The following is a 22,243-nucleotide window of genomic DNA, read 5'->3' as shown; positions in this document are numbered from 1 at the left end:
AGGACCTAATCTTGCAATTATTCCCAAGACAATTCTTTTTTTGTGATTGCGATAAGCAAATAGTCTGCCCAGACAATAGGATTTAACTTAATACTACACGTCTAGAATTGTTCTAAGTAATGACCCTGTTTGTTGTGAGTCATAAGAAGAATGCCTATAGCTGAGCTACTGAGCAAACCTTTTCATACTTCTTTGATACACCGTTGTCGAAAGCAAGAGACTGCCGGTTGTGATGTATGACAAGCAGTATTGCTCTGGGATTTCAAGTTTTTTCTTCATTTGGACAGTGTAAGTAATATAGAGGAGTGTCCCCATTACTGTTTGGCTTGGAGTAGTACTGTAAATAGTTTTGAAGTGAATCCCTGATTGTATTCTATTATTTTCTTTATCTTGATTCAGATCTCTTAAGCAGTTTAGGTGTGCATAAATCACACTCTCTCTTTTTTTTTTTTTTTTTTTTTTTTTTTTTTTTTTTTTTTTTTTTAGATCATTAGCTGTACTCACTGACCTATCTTTCAGCATGGCTTTGATTTATATCTGAACATTCAACTTTGTTCCATAAGCTTAATGTGAAGGGAAAACTTGCTTTGATAAGCTTTTAATTATTTGTGAATTAATTACATAATTGGTTGATGAAAAATTAGTTTTTCTCTTTGGAAAAAGTGTGTTGTATAGACTTTTTAAAACATGTTTTGGCTTGACATTAAAATAAAATGATTGTGACTGTTCTTAAAGTGACTTTGTTGTTGTTGTTGTTTTTAATTTTAGGACTTTGGATTGATTTGGAAATGTCCTATAATGGATCTTTTCTAATGACCCTAGAGACCAAGATGAACTTGACCAAACTTGGTAAAGAGCCGCTCGGTGAAGCACTTAAAGTTGGAGAGATTGGCAGAGAAGGGTAAGGTATTACAACGGTAGAATCAAGCAAGAGCTTTCATAGTGAAAAAGTGCAATTTTCCTTGCATATATGCAGCTCTGGCTCTGCAATAGTTTGAAAGGAGTTGGCGTGGTTGCATACATGTGTGTGTAGCACTCAGCCTTTCTGTGCAACTTTAATGTTTGATTACACCATTGATAATTGTCTTAATAAAAGGCTTTTGTAGTACAATAATTTTTTATGTGTATTTTAGTAGGATTTTAAAATGTTGTGTGATTAAAATTTAGTTTTGTCTTATGCTTGATTTGGGGTCTTAGCCAGTAAGACTTGAATATTGGAGATACACATATGCAGATACGGAGATAAGACACATGTAACATGCTAATACAGCATGATACAGCTACAGTTGTAAACCATATAATGGTAAACACCTGTGGAAGGTAAATAGGCTGTAGTTGTTATGTAAAAACTTTTTCAGTAGCTTTATTGCATCATGGGAATAATCACAGCCCTACTTTAGTCTCCAGTTTTGCTCATATCCCACTTCTATTTACCTGCTATGTCTAAGTGGAATGCCTTGTAGATGGATTAATTAGAAAACACGCATACTGTAACTTACCTAACTTGTATTTGTGCTTTTCCCTCTCATTTTTATGATGTTTGAATTTCATCAATCTGTCCATTAATATTAACCTGGCGAGTGACACCTGTCAAATAGCCATCCTGTCAGCTGTGGAGTGTTGATTCTCTTTGTGCTGTATTCTCTTTGTACTTAAGAAATCTGCAGTCCTTGAACAGTAGGTGTTCTCTGATTTAGTGTACAACCACTGCCAACAAATCAAGAAAATATCTAAATCTGGCCATTTGTTTAGATATGAATAAAATGCTCTGGTCTTTCAGAGGCCATTTGTTTAGATATGAATAAAATGTTCTGGTCTTTAGAATTAAGGTACTAGATGCTTTGTATACTCATGTTGTAGCTCTGACCATTTATTCTGAGATATCTTGAAGTAATACTTAAAGCAGCACTATATTACAGTGCAGTCATGACAAGAAAATAAATGTGAAAAAACTAATGGCTGCATGATCTCATACACTGGTAGAAATTCAGAGGATTTAAAATCAACCTAGATTCTCGTTGTCACTGCTTGAAATAAATATTTCTGAGTTTACATCAGTATAATTGGTAGGTGTGATTTTTTGGAAAATCCCTTTAATCTTGTCCACGCAAAAAATGGGGGATAGAGAAGGCATGTCTATACAAATTGAATTCTTGTTTTCTTCCCCATCCCTTCAGGATTTTCTTTGCATATTTTTGTATCAGTCTAGTCCAAGAATGGCCTTAGAAATAATTAGTGAACACATTGATTTCATATTTAAAAATCAGCTTGATTCTAGCTGAGCAGTAGGCCCCCAGCAACACAAATGTAAATGTCTGTAGCTAAGCAACCAAATACTTGAAGGTATAACCATTAACTGTATTGCTTCCTGCACATGGCTGTGATGTTTCAAATGCTCAGGGCCAGGTACCATGCCAGCTTTACATAAAGAGCAGTCTAATGTTTTCTAGTTGGAATGGGGTTTTTTTTTTGTTGCTTCGTTGGTTTTTTTTGTCTTAAATACAATGGCGTTATAAACAAACAAACAAATTAAAGACTCTGAGAAGTATAGAACAGTTTGATTCTCATCTATGCTTTCCATTGTGTTGTGTTAATTTTACTGGCTTTTTAAATTATCAGCTGGCAATTACTGTGACAAATCAAACCATTCTGCATGCACTTGCATCCACAGTCGTATTGTCTGTAAGTGATGCACGTTGGTTGCTTATGCTCGTTTCTATCCCTCGAGAGCCTAGAAGAAACTGCCTCTTAAGATGCAGTAACCACAAACTCATGTAAGAAAAGCATCTACTCATGCGGAAAGAAGAGGGTGGGGGAAACAGTACTGAGTTTTAACTGTCCTTGGATATTGTGGCTGTAAAGCAAGACAAATTGTTCAACGTTGCAGTCCATTCTGTCCTTGCTGCTGCATTACTGTTTGAAATAGAAATGAAGTGTGCTGTTATACAGTTTGATAATGCTGTCTTACATGCACTCTTAGGAAAATGCAGCTCTCAAAAAGGGTGGAGAAGTATTTAATTGCCAATTTTATAAAATTAATACAGTAGCAGGTTCTATCATACTGGAGATTAGGCAAATGCAGGCAGGCTAACCCAAAATTACCGCAGTTTCTTACCCCGTCAGTCCTTTTTGCTATGTTGTACCGTGTAAAAACAAACTGATAAATGGCAATTCATAAAATATTGTGGAGTCTGCTCAGGAACAGTGCTGTAGCTCCAAAGTGTTTTTCTGCCAATGTTTGTGTCATATAAATGGTCCATTGTATGCAGAGATCCCCTGAAATCTCACTCAAGCTTACTTATTGTTCCTTTGTTTAATGCGAGGAAATCTTGTGGTCTTAGCCAGTTGGTGCAGGCGTGTGGAGGCACTTCAGAGGGCCCCATTACCTTAGGCAAATAAAACACCTTATTGCAACAAGGTGACCCCTTTGAGAGCCTTGAAAATGCACTGTGCATGCTTTGGACTGGGTGGTATGACATGCACAGGAAAGTGAAGCGAGGTCACACCCAGGTAGAAAATGTGTAGTTTGAATCTGACCTAAAAACGTGAGCTTCTCTCTGAGAAACAGCTCCAGCATTGCTATTTGGGCCAGTGACATGAACCATCCGCCACCCCCTAAGTCCTCGGGGACGTGGTTTAGTTTGGTGTGCTGTTTCACTCTTCTGCAGGTACAAAATGCATCTCTGGGTAAGAAGAGGTTTACGATTCTGATTCCGTAGCTCGGGTAGCAAATTCTTCAGTGTAGAGAGGTCATGGGATTACTGCTCCAGTTCTTAAATAGGCAGTTGGGAAGGAGTGCTGTGTGCTGTGAGCTGTGCTTGAACTGTCCTTTTACATTAGGACTTGATGCAGCAACTAACCGTTTCTTCTATGGACAGAATAGCAGACTAGCCTCAGTCCATGCCCTGTGTGAGTTATTAAATGCTTCAAATAAATTTCCAAGAACACACACACAAAAGAAAGAAAATGCAGCTATAAACTGTATTCTGAACAAGCTGTAGAATATTATAGTCCTAGGTATAGTCCCTAGGGACAAAACCATGTGCTTTTGAAGCCTGTGTTGTGTAACTATTTCAAGCTCTTGCATTCGGTAGAGATCTGTTAATACTGAAGTGTATTCACGGTATCCTTCCGTAATTTTAATCCGTTTAAAAGATTTGAATTTTTTTCTGTGATTGTGTACATGAATTCTTCCATAGTTGGAAGTCTAGGAATTAGTTACTACTGTGTGATATTTTGTACCTTAAGAGCCACACTTGTTTGATTTTATTACTTTACTTTTTCCCCCTCTTCTCCCCGTGACATTCTTTGCCTTATTCTGTCTTGGACTCTCTTCAGAAAAAACAAAACCTTAAATCCTGTAAACATCACTCACTGTGTCAGAGGAGCTTAAAAATTCACAAGCCCGAAGGTCAGTTTCCCTACAAATACAATAGGGAAAGGAATATTTCCAGCAAAGATACTGAAGGGAGATTATAGCCTAAATTTGTATAGGACAAAAGCATCTCTGCAAAACATCTAAGAAATATTACTTCCCAGGGTTATGTTAGACTTCTTCTGTTAATAAAATTGCCTTTTTTCTACATGAAATTGATAAGTGATGACACACACTGTAGCGACAGTAAGGTGAATTGCTAGTTTGAGACAGCTTTGCTCTGCCAGCATGAGCGTTGTGCCTTTCCATTTGGAGGCAGGTGACAAAGATCAATTCTCTTCTGCTTTGCATGTGTTACTGTTGCTGGAGATATGTCTACGTTGCAAAAATTGCATGTGTGTGTGAGTAGACAAAATGGAATTTATTGACTTGGGTTAAAAGTGCTGTGGAGATAAGGTATATATGTTGTAAAGATAAGGTATGTATGTTAGCACCAGAGTTAACATCTCCGAGGGATTCTGGGATTCAGTTAGTAGACGATGTCATTTGAAGTTGGAGTCCTATCTTTGCTTTTAGTACAAGACAGAATTGCATGTTCTCACCTTTCAATTTAAAAGCATGTCTTTGTCATAGTTTTTAAAACAAAACAAAAAACCCCCTGTCCAGCCTACATACTGCTCAACTTCCATGGAAAGCCACGAGTAGCAACAAGAGATGCTTTCAAATGCATTTTGAATAATCTCCACATGTGATTTGAATATGTAGAATAGCCATTCCCCTGCCATCCTCTTTTATGCAGGATTATATTCTACTGGAGAAAACAAAGTTTCTGTTTTGAAGGTGGTTCTGACAGACTGGCTTCAGAGTGGTTTCAGTTTTGTTCTTTTAGATAAAGTTTATAAAAAAGAGGAGGGCACATTTCAGAGTCTCCAATAGAAATACCTGTAATGTCAGCCAAAGCTGTACATGATGAATAGCTATTTAAGAGTATTACATTTGACCTGGAAATTGCATTGTTTCAGTTTCAGGCCAAGGGCGTATTGTCTTGCAGACAGTGATGAGGAATCTTCCAGCGCCGGGTCTTCGGAAGAGGATGATGCTCCTGAATTGGCAGGAGAGAAGCAGATGACTCCAGGAGCAGAAGGGTGAGCTGTCTACATAGTGTTTGTTAATCCTTTCTCCCCCGCCACGTTTCCAGACTTAGTATAACTGATATCTTGGTCCAGTCCTATAATGCTTATTGTCACACAGAGTCAGAGTGTGAGCATATCTAAGCAATTAAGCAAACACAACTCACCCATTTCTAGAGCAAAGAGCGGCAATCAAGCCATGTACTACAAACCAAAAGGAAGCTGCTGTGCTGAGTGTTTTGTCATGCTGGAAGCATTGTTCACCATACAGCACTTCTGCAGAGTGACCTGTACAGTGCTCTACTTGACACCTCCGAATTTCTTCACTATTAAATTACAGAGAGTGCCAAGTGTTTGGGCCAGAGAACCTATGGGGACCTTCTGCAGCATGTCTTGCCAAGAGCAGCAGAGCCAAGAATGTGATTTTGCGTGTTGACTTGAAACATTCTGTATACAGTATTGTACCCATACTGATCCTGCTGATCCCTTATTTTCAGTGTATTCTTTTCTTTAAGAAAACAACTGTTATTCGAGCCTAGCTTTCTTCCTCAGGGTTTTGTGTTTTGTTTTTTTTTTTTTTTTCTTTTTTTTTTTTTCTTCCCTTCCTTGAAGGGCTTTGAGTGTCTGGGCTATGCAATACTGCCCTCTAATGCTGTGCAAAAATTTGAAAGAAAATTTCCTATCCGTTTTGCCACGTCATTCCCTGTTTTGGCTGCTGTCTGATTTTTTTTTTTTTTTCTTTTCTTTTTACATCTAATTGAAATGATGCCATGCAGTGAGAAATCTGTAGTAACGCTGAAATGTCTCAGACAATCGCAGTGTTTCCTATGTCTGAATACATCTCACTAATTTTACAGTGAATATACCAAAAGGCTCCATGACATATTCAAAATGTTCAAGGGAGTTTCCTTGGAATTTTACCCCTAAAACCTTTTGAAAACTGTGTGATGAATTGTTGGAATTATTTCAATAGATGCATTTCATATCTTTAAAAAATACATAGATCATATAAAGAACTCATACAGACAAAGAGGGAGAACAAAGAATTTTTAAGTAAAATAGTGAAAGAATTTCCTTACACCTTTCAAAAATCTGCATCACTATAGAAACTGATGAAAAGGTTACTACTTTATCTGGGTAAAGTTACAGGTAGTGTAAAATCCAAAAGTTGAAATTAATTCACCCTTTTTTTATATCCGCTGAGGAGTTTCTTGTCTTATCTCATGCTAAGGAAAAAGTTCTGTAAAAGGCTGGATAAACAGGAATTTTTGGCAGGATAGGAAAATGTTATTTCCTTAGCAAGACTATCTCTGCTACATAACAAAAAGAGCCACAATTAGGTATAATATAGTGTGTGAAAATATCAAACATGCTATTCTTAGAGTGTCTGTAATGGGATAGGTGTGAGAAAAGACATATTCAGTCCTTAAAGCATCTGTTTTAAAAGCTAGGATGCCATCTGACACTATTGCCAGGAGAAGTAGCCTCTTTTTGCAGGCATAGTTAACCATTTTTGGGATATCATTCCACCCACTGCCAAAATCGCCTTCCTGTTCTTTTTCACCACCTTTATACTTGTTGTAAATGCTATAATACCTTAAAATGAAAACCTTTTTGTTGGACACAGACACTGTTAAATAGATTAGACGTGATGGTTGGGCCTTCTATGCTGATATTTGCATATGTCTTGGTGCATCTGTGTCTTGACAATTTTGTTAGAACGGTAATAGACAGGTTGTCACTTCTCATACCAGCTTGCTGGCATAAATGATATAAGTATATTTACAATTTGAAAAAAATGTTGCATTTTCAATGCCATCTGGAAAGAAGAAGTGTTCAGACTGGACGGAATTTCTGCCAGAGACTTGTAGCTGACAGAGTACAGCTGCTGTGTGCAGGCTCTGGTAGGTGCTGCTTGGACATGTGAATATGTATCTGTTTAGAGTTTTTGATATAAAAATTCTAATGATTTAATAGGAAATCCGTGGGTGTTTTAGCAAACAGTAGGTTTACGAAAATTACCTTGATGTACTTTTTCTATTCTCTATCTAAAGGTATGTCGGAGGACATCGGACAAGTAAGATCATGAGAATTGTGGATAAAATTACTAAGTCAAAATACTTTCAGAAAGCAACAGAGACTGAGTTTATTAAGAAGAAAATTGAAGAGGTCTCCAATACTCCATTGCTGCTAACAGTTGAAGTACAAGAGTGCAGAGGAACACTAGTAATTAACATTCCACCTCCACCTACTGACAGAATATGGTAAGAGGAACTTACTGCGGAACTGGGCAATGTTTCAGGTGTGTGCTACCTAAGGGATTGCAACTAAGAAAAAAGGTAAAGTGTAGCTGAAACGGGTTGTGGAAGAGGTGCAATAGAAACTAGTTGTAAATGAAGTAGGAACTGCTATTAAGACAACGTTGACAGTTAACACATTTAAGTATATACTTTGTTGGAGTGTTTATAATAAAACCTGTTCTGTGTACTCTTGTAAGGTATGGCTTTCGAAGACCTCCCTACCTGGAGTTAAAAGCTCGGCCAAAACTCGGTGAGAGAGAAGTGACTCTGGTTCATGTAACTGACTGGATAGAGAGGAAACTAGAACAAGAGTTTCAGGTGTGTTTCCTTTACATTTTCATTTAATTAATGATAGTTTTGGTCTATTGGAGGGGTGGGGTTTTTAATTTTTGCATGTCCCCTATTTCATTCAAGACTAGTCAGTATCCTCCACTGCTGCTGTTCAGTGGAAAGGATGTTAAGAATTCAGCTGAAGCTGACTTCTGGGATGGTCTCAAGACCATGTGTAGACCTGGATGGAATCTGTTTTAGCACTTGTCAGAATGGTTTTTAGAGCCAAAAATGCAATTTCTTTGAAATAGGTACCATGTCAGAATTTGTAGTACTTAAATAAAAACACGATCCTAGGTGTTCTTGGATGATAGAGAGCCAAACTGTTACCTAAAATTAAGAACAGATGAGGCAGTAAGGTGCCTGTCCTATTATTACTTCTTTTAAGGTAAAATTTTAAAAAATCACATTGACTGCAGTGCAAAATAGGAAGAAACCTCCAAATTTACAAATACTTGTAGGACAGGAAAACAGTTTACTGACCAGATTCATTCTGGATCCCAACCTGTACAATCAACCAGAAATCAAACCCACTTATTTCATTAAAAGTACAGTTTGAAAGTATATGGGTAAGAGCTGAGAAAGCAGTAGAGTTAAGAAAAGTTGGTATGTTTCCTGTAGAGCTATTTCAGTTTAATGGAAGGTGTGGAGATCTTAATGTTCCTGACCTTCATCTACAACTGCAACACAAATAAATGGCTTGAGTTAATGGACACCGTAGGGCTTCAGTATGGGCATTGACTCAAATAATGCTGAACTCAGGAACCTTTTATCTGGAAATTTGTTGATTTTAACTAAACAAAACAGAAAACTAAGGTTTCAAGTGGCATATGAAACGTAACTTGATTTAATTGTATCTTTTTTCACAGAAAATCTTTGTCATGCCAAACATGGATGATGTTTATATTCCTTTAATGCACTCAGCCATGGATCCCCGCTCCTCTACATGCCCTCCTAAAGATCTGGTCACAGAGGCCCCTGATCAACCATGACATGTGAAGACTCTTGCAGTTTACAGTATTATAAAAGTTATTCACATGGTTTTATAAACTGTGCCGTAGTTCTCATCCTTAACTTGTGCCACTTCCCCCCCTCTCCCTCCCCAGGGACTGCCTATAACCATACCTTTGTGCTCACTTGCCTGGTTATTGTTCCTGTGTACTTCAGCTACATGAAGTTTCATTCCATTAAGCAGTTGATTATTTTTGTACTGGTTGCCATCAGGATTTTAACTCCGAGGCTAAGATGACCTGTTCTTTGGGGGAGGGAGGAGGAACCTAACTGTAATAGATCAAGGAGCTTGTTGACACACCTTTTGTTCAGCTTATGTTCTCATGCTATGTTAACGTGCATTAAAGCATTGAAAGGTTGTTTTGGCAGCAAAGGAACTGCGTGCCAAATGGAAAAAAAAATCCTAAATAAGGAATGAATTTATAAAACTGGAAGAGTATTTTTCTTTCTCAGGCAGTTGGAGGTGTAGAATGAACTGTTTTATGTTCTTTCACTTCTGCAGTCAATAGCTTGTGTCAAGCAATCGAAATATGAAATGCTTTCAGGATAAAAGAATGTAAATTGGATGTATAGGTAATATTGTGATTCAATGTGGTGTATACATATTACTTTTTTTCATACAGAACTTGTGCTTTTTTGGGGAAGCAAGTAGCCATAAAACACACGCAACTATCGGTGAAGGTGGGACTGTCAGATTTTTGTAAATGAGGAGAAAAACATTGGTAAAGCCATGAGACCAAACCATAGCAAGCCGCCTTATAGTGAGGTACAATCACCTTGGTTCATGATTAATTCTGAATGTTTATAAAAACATGAGCACACACATAAAACGTTGATACTGCACACGACCAGAAGTACTTAGTTACCCTACTGTGTATAGAGCCTCTTGCTACAAGGAAACACACCAAGTTTTTTCTTATAGGAGAGTTTGTTGCTGTGAGTCTCTTCCATTGCACCGTGTTTACATGCAAAGCATGGGACCAAACTCTCCTGTTACAGCTGTGCAACTCCAGACATCAAATTGCTTGATGTTTGTGACAACAGCTGTGATTGAAAGATTTTGTCCCCCATGCATTGTTTTTTTTGGACTTTGTGGAATAGGAATTCAAGCATTGCAGTTATTCAAGCTGATCGCAATGTAATTAAAGACTGTTTCTGCTAATTAATGGCCAAAACTAAGGGGGGAGGGGGAACTGCCTTTTATTTCTATCTGGTATAATGATTCAAGACTAAATGAATGCAGTAAATTCAATATTTGAACACTACATATCCACTATTTAACACATGTAATATTTTTCTGATACTCAGTGTTGCCAAGTGTTCATGGATGTCAGAAAATGTTTTAGTTTACAAAGAAGGTGAGTTTTGGCTCTCCTTTTATAACATGATTTGATTTTTTTTTTTAGAAGTAATTTTTTAAGAACTTTTTTGTATGTTGTGTTGTCACATTTGATGTAAATCAAAATTTCCATGTGTAACTTGATGATTTACCATCTCTAAATGAAGCTATTATATTGAAGGTTTTTTAAACAGCACCTTGCCTGAAACATAAAAGAAAACTAGCATTTAATATATTTAAAATTAATTATATATTTGAACACCTATTTTGGTTACCTTTAATTGAAATATTAGTAGGTTATATTTGTTACCTGAACTCCTCCTTGACCATTCCAGGCTGTGTATATTCTGGGGTTTGCTGATTATGTAGGCATTATTTGCCTTTCATGAAGTCTGCATGTCTTGTACGCAGGTCTTTTATATGATTTAATTTCTATGTGCAATAACTAAAGTCCAAGGACTAGATGCACTAATGTGTAAACAGATTTAGACTTATTACACAAGGTTGTCATATTGCACTTCATAAATTGTGGGTAACTACAATCTGCTTGCTTTGTTTTATTAAATAAATTTACCCCATGTCAAACAATTATTCAGTTAAAATGTATTTCTCCAGTGCTTAGCCACTATCTTCTGCAAGTCGTTTCAAAAACTTCCTTAGAAAGGCAACTTGCCAAGACAACATAGCATACTATGTGCTTTTCAGGTTTGGGTTTTTTTTTTTTTTTTAATATACCTGGTGTTGTACTTGGTGGTTTTGGCATGATGATTTTAAGGTTAACCAGTGCTGGGACTGCTCTAGCTCTAAAAGGAAAAGCTTAAATTAAGTAATTTTACTGTAATGAAGAGAAACTAAATTTTACTGCAGCAGTTAGCATTTGCATGAAGAACATGCTTTAAAAACATGTTATTTTTTCACTTCACACCTGTGAAAACCTTGAAATGATTACCAGGAATTGCAGAACAGAGGGTGCACGTGCTACTTTCTGTAATGGGTCTCTAAGCCTCTCTGAGCATAAATAAGCACCTTTCATGGTCCTCCTGGACTTAGCTACTACTCTACTATGTCCAATCCTGTCACCAGTGGGGGTATAGATGTAACTTTTCTGTACACAGAAAACAGTGCATAAGCCCATCTGCCTGCAGAACAGCATGAGCACAGCTGTTAACAGACTGAAACGATTGAGGCCCCTTGAACAGCTGCAGCCTAGATCACTGGAGTCAAATTCCCATCAAGTTCTCTTGCTGTGCATGTAAAGGACCCCCAACACTGGATGCTTTTCTCCTGCTTAATCACTAGCTCACCTTCAGCCAGGTGCTTCACTCCTGCAACAACTAGGCAGGAATCCTAGGACATGTGCTACTTGTTCCAAGGCCCCTTTACGAACTGAACCCTGAACTACTTCAGGAAAAAACTAGTGCAGTGATCTACCTTGGGTTAAAGTCATGCCACATCAACCAATACACCACGAGTAACCCGGATCCCCCTTTCACCTAGGTTATCACCCTCTCCCATTTTAACACACCCAGTACCAGAGCCGTGGGCTCCCATCCCGGCAAGGCCTGCCGTGTATCGGAGCTCACCCCGGGCCTCTCCCCCAGCAGCCGCACCGCCTCCTCCCCGCCCGGCTCCGGCGCCATTTTGTGCGGCGGCAGCCGCCGCCCGCTGCCCCGCGCAGGGGAGGGGACGGCATGGCGGGCTCGCCGAGACGATCTGTCACTTGCTTTTAAAAGGACCGCCCGGGTCGGGCCGAGCAGCCCCAGTTATGAACAAGCGTTTCGCTCTAGCACTGCAGCTTGGCCAGCGGCACCGCGGGCAGGGCACCCCGCCGGGTCAAAGGCAGTGCGGGGAAAGGGCGGACACGCACGCCAAGAACCAGCCGGACACGTTCGCGGGGTGCACACAGCTTTATTTGCCAAGCCGCTCCACGCCGCGGGGTCTCCACACGGGCCCTGCAAAGACACGGAAGGAAGAGAGGAGGTTAGAGACGCGGTGCACTACAGCCGCCCCGCGGGGTGGGCGGCAGCCTGGGCGCTCAGTAGTAGTTTTGCTTCATGCAGGTCAGCAGTCTAACACGTGTCAAGAGACATCAGCGCGGCCCGGCCTAGCCCGTCCGTCCACCCACCCCCGCCGCCGCCAGCGCTCACCTCTGCCCGCCGCGCTGACAGAAAGGTCGAGTTCCACCCCGAGCTCCCTTTTATAGAGCGGCCGCCGCCCCGCCCCCCCCTCGTCTCGCCCAATAGGATTCGAACGTGCACGTGCTCGTCCGGATGCGGTTGCGCGCGAGGGTGGGCGGGGCTGACGCCCACTGCGGCGGAGGAGGAGGGAAGCGCTGAGGTGGCGCCGGGCTGGAGGAGGTAAGGCTCTGAGAGAGCCTGGTTAACCCGCGCTCCCCCGGCGTGTTGGGGTGCTTTATTCGCCTTTTCAGAGACCATAGCGCTCTTCTCTTTAGTAGTTTGCTCTAGCACTTTGTTGCTGTTAAGAAAACAGGGCTTAGTGTTAAAAATGTAAAAGCTTAGGCCCCGCTCGGACCTCAGAGCTGCCTACCTCAGGGGCGGTCCCTCAGTTTCTGAGGAGAGGCGCTAGGGGAGCGGTTCTCTCCCGGGGAAGATGGAGGCTGGTGGGAAGGGAAATGCTGCCGTCTTGTGGTACCTGAGGTGCCCGAAGCCGGGAGCTGACCGGAGGCAGCAGGGCAAAAGCAAGACCCTGCTGTATTCTCAGGGGAGGCCCTAGTTCTTGCACAACATTGCCTGTGTGTTTCACACAGGCACAACTGCCCGCATTAACTGTCCTTGTGTACGGTTACGAGGACTTTCTGTACGTGTGGTAGAGGTCTAGATGTGTTCCTTGTGCGTGTTGTTGCCATGGCATGCACAATGCAGTGTGTTAGATGGTCTGCTTGTTCTCAAATAGCGTGAACAATTAAAATCCAAGACAACCATAAAGAAACCTGTCTGTCAGTACCGGAGAACTGAAATCTCGGTGTGTTTTGTAGCTCCAGGATGTTTTTATTTATGCAAGCTTGGAGGTTAGATCATAATGATGCCTCCTGCCCATATAATCAAGGGCATGCTTTTTAAAAGAAGGAGCTGCCAGAGCTGATCTGCTAAGTGCATATTGCATGCTTAGTACTCAGTGTGCTCTGCAGCTCCGTGAATAGTATCAGTATTAAAAAGCAAACAATATGTAGCAAGGACAAAGTGGCTTTGTTACATAAATAGGCATCTGAAAGCTAGGCCTTTGCTAAGCAGTGTAAATTTACTCTCTTCTTTTTAAAGCTTCTTCAGTTAGATTCAATATTTTCTGTGTGTGTGTTTATCTGTTCAGAGGAGCGTGGACCTGGTTTTTGGTTCAAAGAGGCATGTTCTTTGTTTTTGCGTTTATTTAAGGCATTGCAAGGCACACGAGGGTCAACAGTGACTTTGTCAACACAGGAGCTATGCCAAATAAATTTGGCCTGATATGCTTTGAGAGCCTAAAATCAATAGGGAAATTGTACCGGGCAGGATGGTGCTGGAGGAGGCAGGCTCTTCCTTAAGCCCGAATCTACCCAGAAGGTATTTAAAAAAAAAAAAACAAACCAACAAACCGGCACCAGCCAGCTAGCTGTCATTGCACCCCGCGGTTTGAAATGTGACTCTCGGCCGAGACCCCCCCCACCCCCGGCCAGGCTGCCTTTTTGTCGGGGCTTAGCACAAACGGGGCGGCTCCGGCAGCAGAACGAAGCCACGGGGCGTCGCTGGCCGCGTCCGTCCTCCCGGGCCGCGGGCCCCCGCAGCCTCCCCCCCCCCCCTTCCCCGGCCCTCCTTGCGCCGCGGGGCAGCCCCAAAGCGACGGCGGGCGGGAGGTGTCCCGGGCGGTCCCGGCAGCGCTTCCCACCCGCGGCGGCGGTCCGGTCAGTACCTGTGCGCGGCCGGGGCCGCCCGCGGTTGACGTCGGTGCCCCGGACCGGGCAGCCCCGCCCCGCTGCGCGGGGAGCGCCGGACACGCTGCGCCCGCCCGGTTGCCAGCGAAGGCGGGGCGGGGAGGGGGGGGGGGGGTGTGAGCCGGCCGGGCGCCCGTGGAAGCCCCCGCGGGTGGCAGCCATGGACCCGCTCCGCCGCCTCCTTCTCCTCCTCCTCAGCCTGGGAGCGCTGATGGTGCTGCTGTCGCCGAGGCCCGGGGTAAGCGAGGCGCGGCCCGGGTAAAGCCTGCCCGCTGGGCCTGGGGTGGGGAGTGGCGGGGGGGGGGGGGGGGAAGGCGGGGGGGAGGGCAGGGACAGCGACGGTGCCCCCGGGCCGGCCGCGGCGGGGGAGGGTGGGCACGGCTCGCCCGGGGTGCGGGGTCGTCCGAGCCGGTGAGGGCCAGGGGAGGCCTCGCCCCGTGCAGGCCGGGCCCCCCGCCCGCAGAGAGGGGAGCCGGGGGCGGGCGCACGGACGCAGCTGTAGGCTCCTGCCGGGGCTTTGCCGAAAGTTTGCCGTAGGTGCCCGTAGCCCGCCGCGTCGGCGGTGTTTGCGAAGCCAACGTGCTGTCCGTTTTAGTGTCGTTAATGCCGTGTGCCCGTCTGTACGCGCAGGGGTGAGGGGCTGCGGTGTTACCAGCCTGATCCAGCTGAACAGCTGCGTACCTGCTTCTGTGCCGTACGTTGCTGCATGTAACGCCGTACCTGAACGTGTAGCATATATAATAATCCTTGAAGTATAAAAAACCCCAGTTAATTTCCCATGAAGTAATTGATGAAAGTAGGACAAAGAAACTTTTGGAAGCTGAAACTATGTAGGTGGATAGAGGAACAAGTGAGACATGCCAGAAGATCTTTGCTCTGTCCCTTCATAACCTCTTAAGTGGGGGGCCTTGCTTTCTTTCTGAAAAACAAACAAACAAACAAACAAAAAACCCCAAAACAAACCCCACCAAAACCAACAACGTTGTATATATGTTGATACCCAAATACAAATGACTAGCTACATGCCCTGTATACTGTCTTACGGCATTTCCGTCATTCTGTTTCCAGAGCGAAGATAGCAATGTGCATGTACTAAGTGTACATATGGTTGGTTGGTATCCAAAAGAGACTGCATTTCTAAATTCAAAGGTGAAAGACAAGGTGCAGAAGCCGCTGCCCTACAAAACCTCTTAGGAAATAACCAGGTTGGTTATAAGGTATTGTGTAGAGCAATAAAAGCACAGGGAATAGTGAAAGTGGTGCAAAGCAGATGGAATACTGAGCAGATTGTTTGTACGGAGGTAATAATTTTAAACAGTGTACTTTAAAATGGGTGCTGTCTACTGTGTGTGTACTGAGATGGAAAACTGAGTCTTCAAAAATTCAGTTCTGAAGGGTGCTCTTCTTTGTAAATTCTCAGGATCAGGAGACAATGAAAAGGCCAGCTGGCATTTACTGTTTCCATTATACTGAAGTGTAGCAGAGAAAAGTTTTAGGTTATGTTCTTTGATGGATTGTTCATTGTTACTTGAAAATGCTGGTGTAATATATAGGGTTATAGTTCAGGTTAAGCAAAGATGAAGGCTTTGTTTTTTTGCCTGGGATATAATAGCTCCACTCCCCTTCTTTAAAAGTAAACACATTTAGTACTGAAGCTACGTAACATACGTAGGGTTGTTACTTCATTAGGAAACTGGAAAAAATTGAATGCAGGCTGTCAACAAAAATTACTTTAAAATCTTTATTTTTAGAGTGCTAATGTCTTTGTCTTAGCCTGGACTATAAGGTTGGACTGAGATCTTTTCAGGGTCCTGACAGGTTTGGGCTTCAGATTTTGCAAGGAAAACACTGATTTGCAACTCATGAAGTTTTAAAAATAGTACTCAATAAGAATACTAAGAAGTATTTTTATATACTAAAAATACTTTTCAAATCAACAGATTATTACTAAATTTTGTATAATTTTTCTTGCACAGTCACAAAAACCTAGACTTGGGCCCCAGTAGAATTCAGCCCCTTTTTTCTCTAGATTTCTCTTCTTGGTCTCCCTGCCCTGCCATCTTACCTCAGATCAGTATCTGATCTCTGGTTCTGCATTTCTCTGTTTCTTTTCTCGGCTCTTACCCTAGTCCTATTGCTCTGCCAGCTGTAGTCCTCACTGTGACTTCCAAGTTGAAATCTGTTCCGTACTTCAGTTCCTTTTCAGAACTAGTTTTAATTTCTGTGAACTGAGTCCCAGTCATCTCACCTGTGATTAACCCATTTGACTGTGAAGTCTTATTTCAAACTATTAATGTCACTTGAGTAACAAATTCCCATGAAAAAGACTGGCATACAATTCTTGGTATGGAGGTAATGTGAAAAATATGAGATTGCCTAAAGATTTTGCAGATTGTGTTTTCTATAGATTTCTTCTAAGAGTGCTGGTGATGATCTGCTGCTCTGTATTTTCTTTGTCTGATGAATGCACTCTTTGTTACTTTAGATCCCAACTTTAATATTGTTTTCCTACAATTTATGTGTTCATACAAGGGCTTCCTTTCCTGTCTTTTTTTTGTAAGATGAAATGCTGTCTCTTGTTATTTAGGTGACACAGCGTGTGCGTAGCTTGGAATTGCCCTAGCGCGATGTAAGGGGAACACATTATAAAAGGCTGACATCTCAGATACAGCAATGAGAAATGCAATAGAGCTGTCAGTAAATAAGCAGGCACTGTAAATATTATACAGTAATGATTTACAGCTCTCTAGTTTGAAAAAAACCCTTGGTTTTGTGAGCCATGGACTTTCCAAACTGTGCTTGTTTCTCTCTTAACATGGAGTCAGTGCAACTCAAAAATAACAACCTCTCTGGGATTAAACTGGAATTTAGAACATTGGTCTGTTCCCTCCTGCTGCCTGTGGGACTGGTTTCAGTGCTCTGTTACACGGTGTGTGTGGGCAGCACATGCGGGCTGCACCTGACGTGGGAAAACCCCAGCCTTAGCCAGATGTCTTTTCTTCTAATGTGTTCTTTATCACAGCATGAGGTGTTTGGCCATTTAACTGATGGGCATGAAAACCTATGTGAGACAGCAGAAGGACGTCTTCAATCACTATGTTAACTAACATTTATGTGTTTTATTTGAGTTGCAGATCTCCTTGGTCGCTCAAAAAAATAGTCTGTTTGGGTTTAGGTTTTTTTTGCGGGGGGGACTGCAAACTTGTCTTGCACATCTGAAATTACAGACAGCTCTGTCCTGGAGTGTAAATTCATGTGTTTGTAACTCTGTCCTTCTACTCATTTTGGTTGCTGGTGTTCTTGTGAATATTGAAATAAGTTTTGGTTTTACAGAGAGAATCAAGTCTGAAAACTTAGCTGGGGGTTTATGGTGTAGAGCACCGCTCAGAGTTCAGTCAAGTCAGAGGACAGTTGGAGTGGACCTCCCGTAGTTTTCAATTTTTCCTATTGCAGTACAAATGGGCATATGAATGAAAAGTCGCTGGAAGTGGGTTACAGTGTTCATAAGAAATAGCTAACAAAGACATGTTGGAATTGAGTTTAAGATTAAAAGATCTGTAGATCTGATTTCACTTTCTAAAGAATTTATTTTTTGTCAGCTCTCTTTCATATATTAACTTCATTATTAGTTACACTGAAAAACTCCCCCCAGTAGTTTACTAAATTTTACAGAGTTTCTTCATGGCATGGTTTTATTATGCATAGTGAGTTTTAGCCTCTAGCCTGGCAGTGTAATTAGAGGATAGCTGTCAAAACCAGGGTAATAAATCACAGGCTATCTGTGATGAATACACCAAGTGCTTACAGTATGTGCTAATGTCTAAAAATATTTTGCTTTGCATCCTTATTGATTTACTGGTTGTGGTTCCAGTAGCATAAGTTATGGTATAGGCCTTTTATTGTGAGGAAAGTGGTGATGTTAATGCTGAAGTTGTTTTTTAATAGTTTTTTAGTAAAATGCAAATGTACAGCCTGATGTATATTAAGGTAATTACAGAGTGAGGAATATAGATTTTTTTTTTTTTTTTTTTTTTTTTTTTTTTGCTTGAGTGATTATATATCTTGTCAACTTTTTTGTTTGGTAAGCCAGGCGTTACCAAAGAAATTATGAGGATGTAAATTATAGTTTGCAAACCATCCATCCTTTATCATCCATCAGACCTTACAAATTAAGTTTGGTGCATATGTATTCCTACTTAAGACTCAGAAAAGAGAAAATTATTACCTGGTAACACACAGCACTGTGATTTGTTTACTACTAAGCACTCAATTATTTCTATGAAATCAGTAACACTTCTCAGAGGCAGCAACATACCATCAGCCATCCAGTGTCACTATGAAGTGTTTTCCTGTTCTTTATTCATACTTGAAGAACTTCTTGTGGTACCACCCCCACAGCAAAACATATTTCTAGGTTACAGAACGATAACCTCAAGGACCTGAGTGGCCTGGTTTTCTTTCTATTTGCTGTTTCCACTGACTTCAGTGGGATTTGTGCATACTTGGTGACCTGCATTTCAGAAGTACTGTTTTTAAGCAGATAAATTAATGGAAGAAATTATTCCTGTGTGGATCTGTTTTCTTCTAACACAATGAAACAAAATAGGGCATTGCTCTGCTAACCCTTAAAAAAATTTGAAATCTTGCGGTGAAGATAATATCATCTTTGACACTGAACTGTACCATAGTCATATACAAACACACCAGAACTTGTTCTACAGCTTTCACTGACCTTCATTTGACTCCATGGGTCCTTCAGAATTGTTTTGAGTTGTTTTGTTACTTTGATTTATAAAACATTTTACGTAAAGATGTGGTAGATCTAGACTGAGGGGAAGATTCTTATGTGAGGTTTAACTAGTATTTATAAAGTGCGTTTCTGTTTCTATTTATAAAATGCTGTTTCTGTTAGATAGTATGTTTCTATTCTAGCTTAAACCCACTATTTTCTATTTAGTCCCAGATTTTAGACTGTTACGGATTATTAGCAGTCAGCACTTTAGAGCATTTGTCAAAGTTGAACTCAATGAGAGCTTGAAAATTTCTGTTTTGAAGTAGATTATTAAAAAATTAATTCTAAAGCACTCCCCAGGTAATTTGAAAATATTGTAAATCCTTCACTTAACATCACTGTTGATGCAGAAGATTATTATGAGTACAGACTCAAGGCAGTAGAAGCTCTCACTGAATTTCAAAGAGGTTAGTTGTTAAAATAGATGTTATTGCAGTTTCAGATAAAATAAAAGAAGACCCAAACCAGGTTTTCCTTCTGTCTCATTTTTTCTGTTCACTACATTAAGTTCTGTCTGCTTAGCTGTTTCATGTCCCGACATATTTTTCTTATATTAAATTGTTGTATCTCCTCAGAATTAAAATTGCAGTATGAAATAAAAATCTATTTCGAGAATTTGCATTGCATCACAACAGTTTAGACCCCACCCCTGCAGGGAGGACAATATCTGTGTATACCAGTATTTATGAAGAGGCTATCTCAGGACTGAGATTATTATGTTTTTTGTGGCTCTTACATACTTCACACAAAAATAAAAACAAGTTTGGCTTGTACATACAGGTTTTTATGATTTTCATAGCTTTTCATAACAGTGCTAATTCCAGGCTTTAATTAATCCATTAATCAGTTAATTATAAAGCTTTGTGTTCAAAATAAAGTCTACTGAGTATTTGCAACCTTGATACTGCAGTCTCTAGCCACTGATAAAAGTCACTAATAAAAAACAATTTCTCTTTTCTGAGTTTGGGTGAAACACAGGTAATTTATTTAAATAATTTAAATTCATTTTTATGTCTATTGTTTTATGTAATTTAAAAGAATAAAACCTTGTTTCCATATTATTATACTAACTCCCTAGCCTTTTCTCCAAGTGACAACTGTAGATCTTGGTCAAAATAAATTAGCAATATTACATTGCAAAGTCTATGGACTCATCTGTTTTGTTTTGTTGGGGTTTTTTTTTTTAAGTTTAGGTCATAAGCTTCAGCAGTGTCAGTGTATTACTCAGCTGGTTAATCTCAACTGCATGGTATCATATGCTTTGAAAAGTATGAGTGAATGGAAGATTTTTTAATATATGGTATATTATGTATTTTATCTGTGTGCAAATACAACTTTAGAAGTAAAGGAAGAACTAATGGAATTTGCCCTATATTCAGTCTTTCACCCAAAGATGATGGTATCTTTGACCCACAGGGTTACAATGACCACATCAATGCAACTTTGATGGCTGAATATAAGCCCTTCAAAAGCAGTAAAACTTAAACACAGACTTATGGGGGAGGTGAAGGAAATCATTAGGAAAAAAGTGGTATTGAGACAAAGCCAGTTAGACTGGAGGGCATGAGCTTAGTAGGAGCAGCGATGCTGCCCAACTGTATTTTGAACGGAAAAGATGCATGCATGCATGTAGTAGAATCTTTTTGTCAGTGAAATCTGTGTGCCTCTGTGCTGATTTCACTCCCAGTGAAGCTCCTTGGGCAGTGAGCAGAACTGGGTCCAGAGCTCTCTGAAGAGAAGCTGATTTCTCTGGCTCGATAGACCTAATAGCCTCTTTCGGAGTACTGTTCCCTTCTGTTCCCTTGATGCTTGCAAATGCGATGAGCACTTGTCATCTCAGGAAGAGTTCACATCTCCCTGTTAATCACAAAGTGGTGGTAGGCACCATAAGAACGGTTGGTGGCAGTGGCACATTTTCCCCCAAACCAAGCATACTACACTGAAAAGCTAAAAAAAAGTTACTGTAATTTCAAGATCTTAGTCATATCTGAGAAGTTTCTAGGTCATTCTGCCTGTGGGCAACATTCAGATGTTCATCTGGTTTTCACCAGAAGCTGGTGTGAGTAGCTTCTTCAGCTTTGGTTTTCTTTCTTTATCGTTCGGCTTGTAAGTGATCAGGTGGGTAGATGCGTGGAAAAGTTTTCATACTCCTGTGACTGCAGAATGTGCAGAGGAACTCTTTGCACATTAGTACTTTCTATTTGGTCCCAAGTCCTAGCAACCTTCTAAAATGTCAGTAGTCTGGAAGACGATATTGGTTACTGATGTTTTGATGAGAGTTTCAGAGCTCACATTTAATTCCATAATTTCTGTAGCCTTGATGCCACAAATAGATATTCAGATGTTAAATAGGAAAATGTTAAATCTACAGATCGACAACAAGTAGTGTACCATATACTATATATGGCTGATATTTGATACTCAACCATAATCATGGTGGTTATTTTACAGGCACTTTTTTTGTGAAGATGATACACACTTTATTCACTTCTCAATAAGAAGACAGGAAGAGAACATGCTTTGTGGAGAATATACTGATTCTGTAAGATAAGAGGATAAAAGATAAGAAAAACTTGTGCAGAGAGTAAAAAGTAGCCTAGAAAAACAATCTTAGTCTGTGTACATGGAAGATGTCCTGGATTTGCTATATATTGTATTTTATTTGCAACTAAACTTCAACACTAGTCATTACATTCTGGGTGCCAAATTCCCACCTGCAATTTAAAGGAACTTCAATAATTTTCACTTCCTGCCTTTAACAGTTGTATGTTCTTGCTCAACTTACTGTGTTTCACTCTAGGTGAAGTTTCACTGTATTGTTAAGTAAAATGATCAGTTTGGGTAGTGGATGTTTTTGGTGTATCTTTTTTGACAGAAGAGCAAACAGAGTCATTCCAGTCTTTTAAATTAAATATTTTTGTTCATGGAGCGGTTTTAGGGTAGATAGGTCTTCATGAAGAAACAGGTATTTCTTGTGTTCCCTGTGGTGTATAGTGTACAGGATTTATACCATATAGCATGCTGTATTGAAATACTGTCTA

General features: G+C 40.7%; 2 protein-coding genes and 1 non-coding gene across 11 annotated transcripts in view; 2 read left to right on the top strand and 1 right to left on the bottom strand.

Annotated features, from left to right (window-relative positions):
* The window catches only part of TEX2 (testis expressed 2), a 56,604-nt gene extending 45,531 nt beyond the window's left edge, over positions 1-11,073 (top strand). For all 6 annotated transcript variants that reach the window (XM_041123972.1, XM_041123973.1, XM_030014309.2 and 3 more), the window contains 5 exons: positions 769-901; positions 5,398-5,520; positions 7,560-7,769; positions 8,003-8,123; positions 9,005-11,073. In XM_041123972.1, coding sequence (XP_040979906.1) covers positions 769-901; positions 5,398-5,520; positions 7,560-7,769; positions 8,003-8,123; positions 9,005-9,127 — 710 coding nt within the window. In that variant the 3' untranslated portion in view covers positions 9,128-11,073. The remainder of the gene's footprint in view (positions 1-768; positions 902-5,397; positions 5,521-7,559; positions 7,770-8,002; positions 8,124-9,004) is intronic.
* A 1,123-nt stretch (positions 11,074-12,196) lies between these two features.
* Positions 12,197-12,333, bottom strand: LOC115342355. Its single transcript, XR_003923742.1, has one exon. It is a non-coding gene; the product is annotated as a small nucleolar RNA SNORA50 (small nucleolar RNA).
* A 458-nt stretch (positions 12,334-12,791) lies between these two features.
* ERN1 (endoplasmic reticulum to nucleus signaling 1) overlaps positions 12,792-22,243 on the top strand; it is a 41,275-nt gene continuing 31,823 nt past the window's right edge. For 2 of the 4 annotated variants that reach the window (XM_030013921.2, XM_030013920.2), the window contains exon 1: positions 14,292-14,648. In XM_030013921.2, coding sequence (XP_029869781.1) covers positions 14,571-14,648 — 78 coding nt within the window. In that variant the 5' untranslated portion in view covers positions 14,292-14,570. Of the gene's footprint in view, positions 12,843-14,291; positions 14,649-21,702; positions 21,745-22,243 lie in introns of those variants that run through there. The other 2 variants (XM_030013923.2, XM_041123499.1) reach the window with 2 other exon arrangements.

This window comes from Aquila chrysaetos, chromosome 5 (assembly GCF_900496995.4).
Source record: "Aquila chrysaetos chrysaetos chromosome 5, bAquChr1.4, whole genome shotgun sequence".
NCBI lineage: Eukaryota > Metazoa > Chordata > Aves > Accipitriformes > Accipitridae > Aquila > Aquila chrysaetos.
The sequence above is the reverse complement of the archived record's forward strand: the minus strand, read 5'-3'. Positions and strand labels throughout refer to the sequence as shown.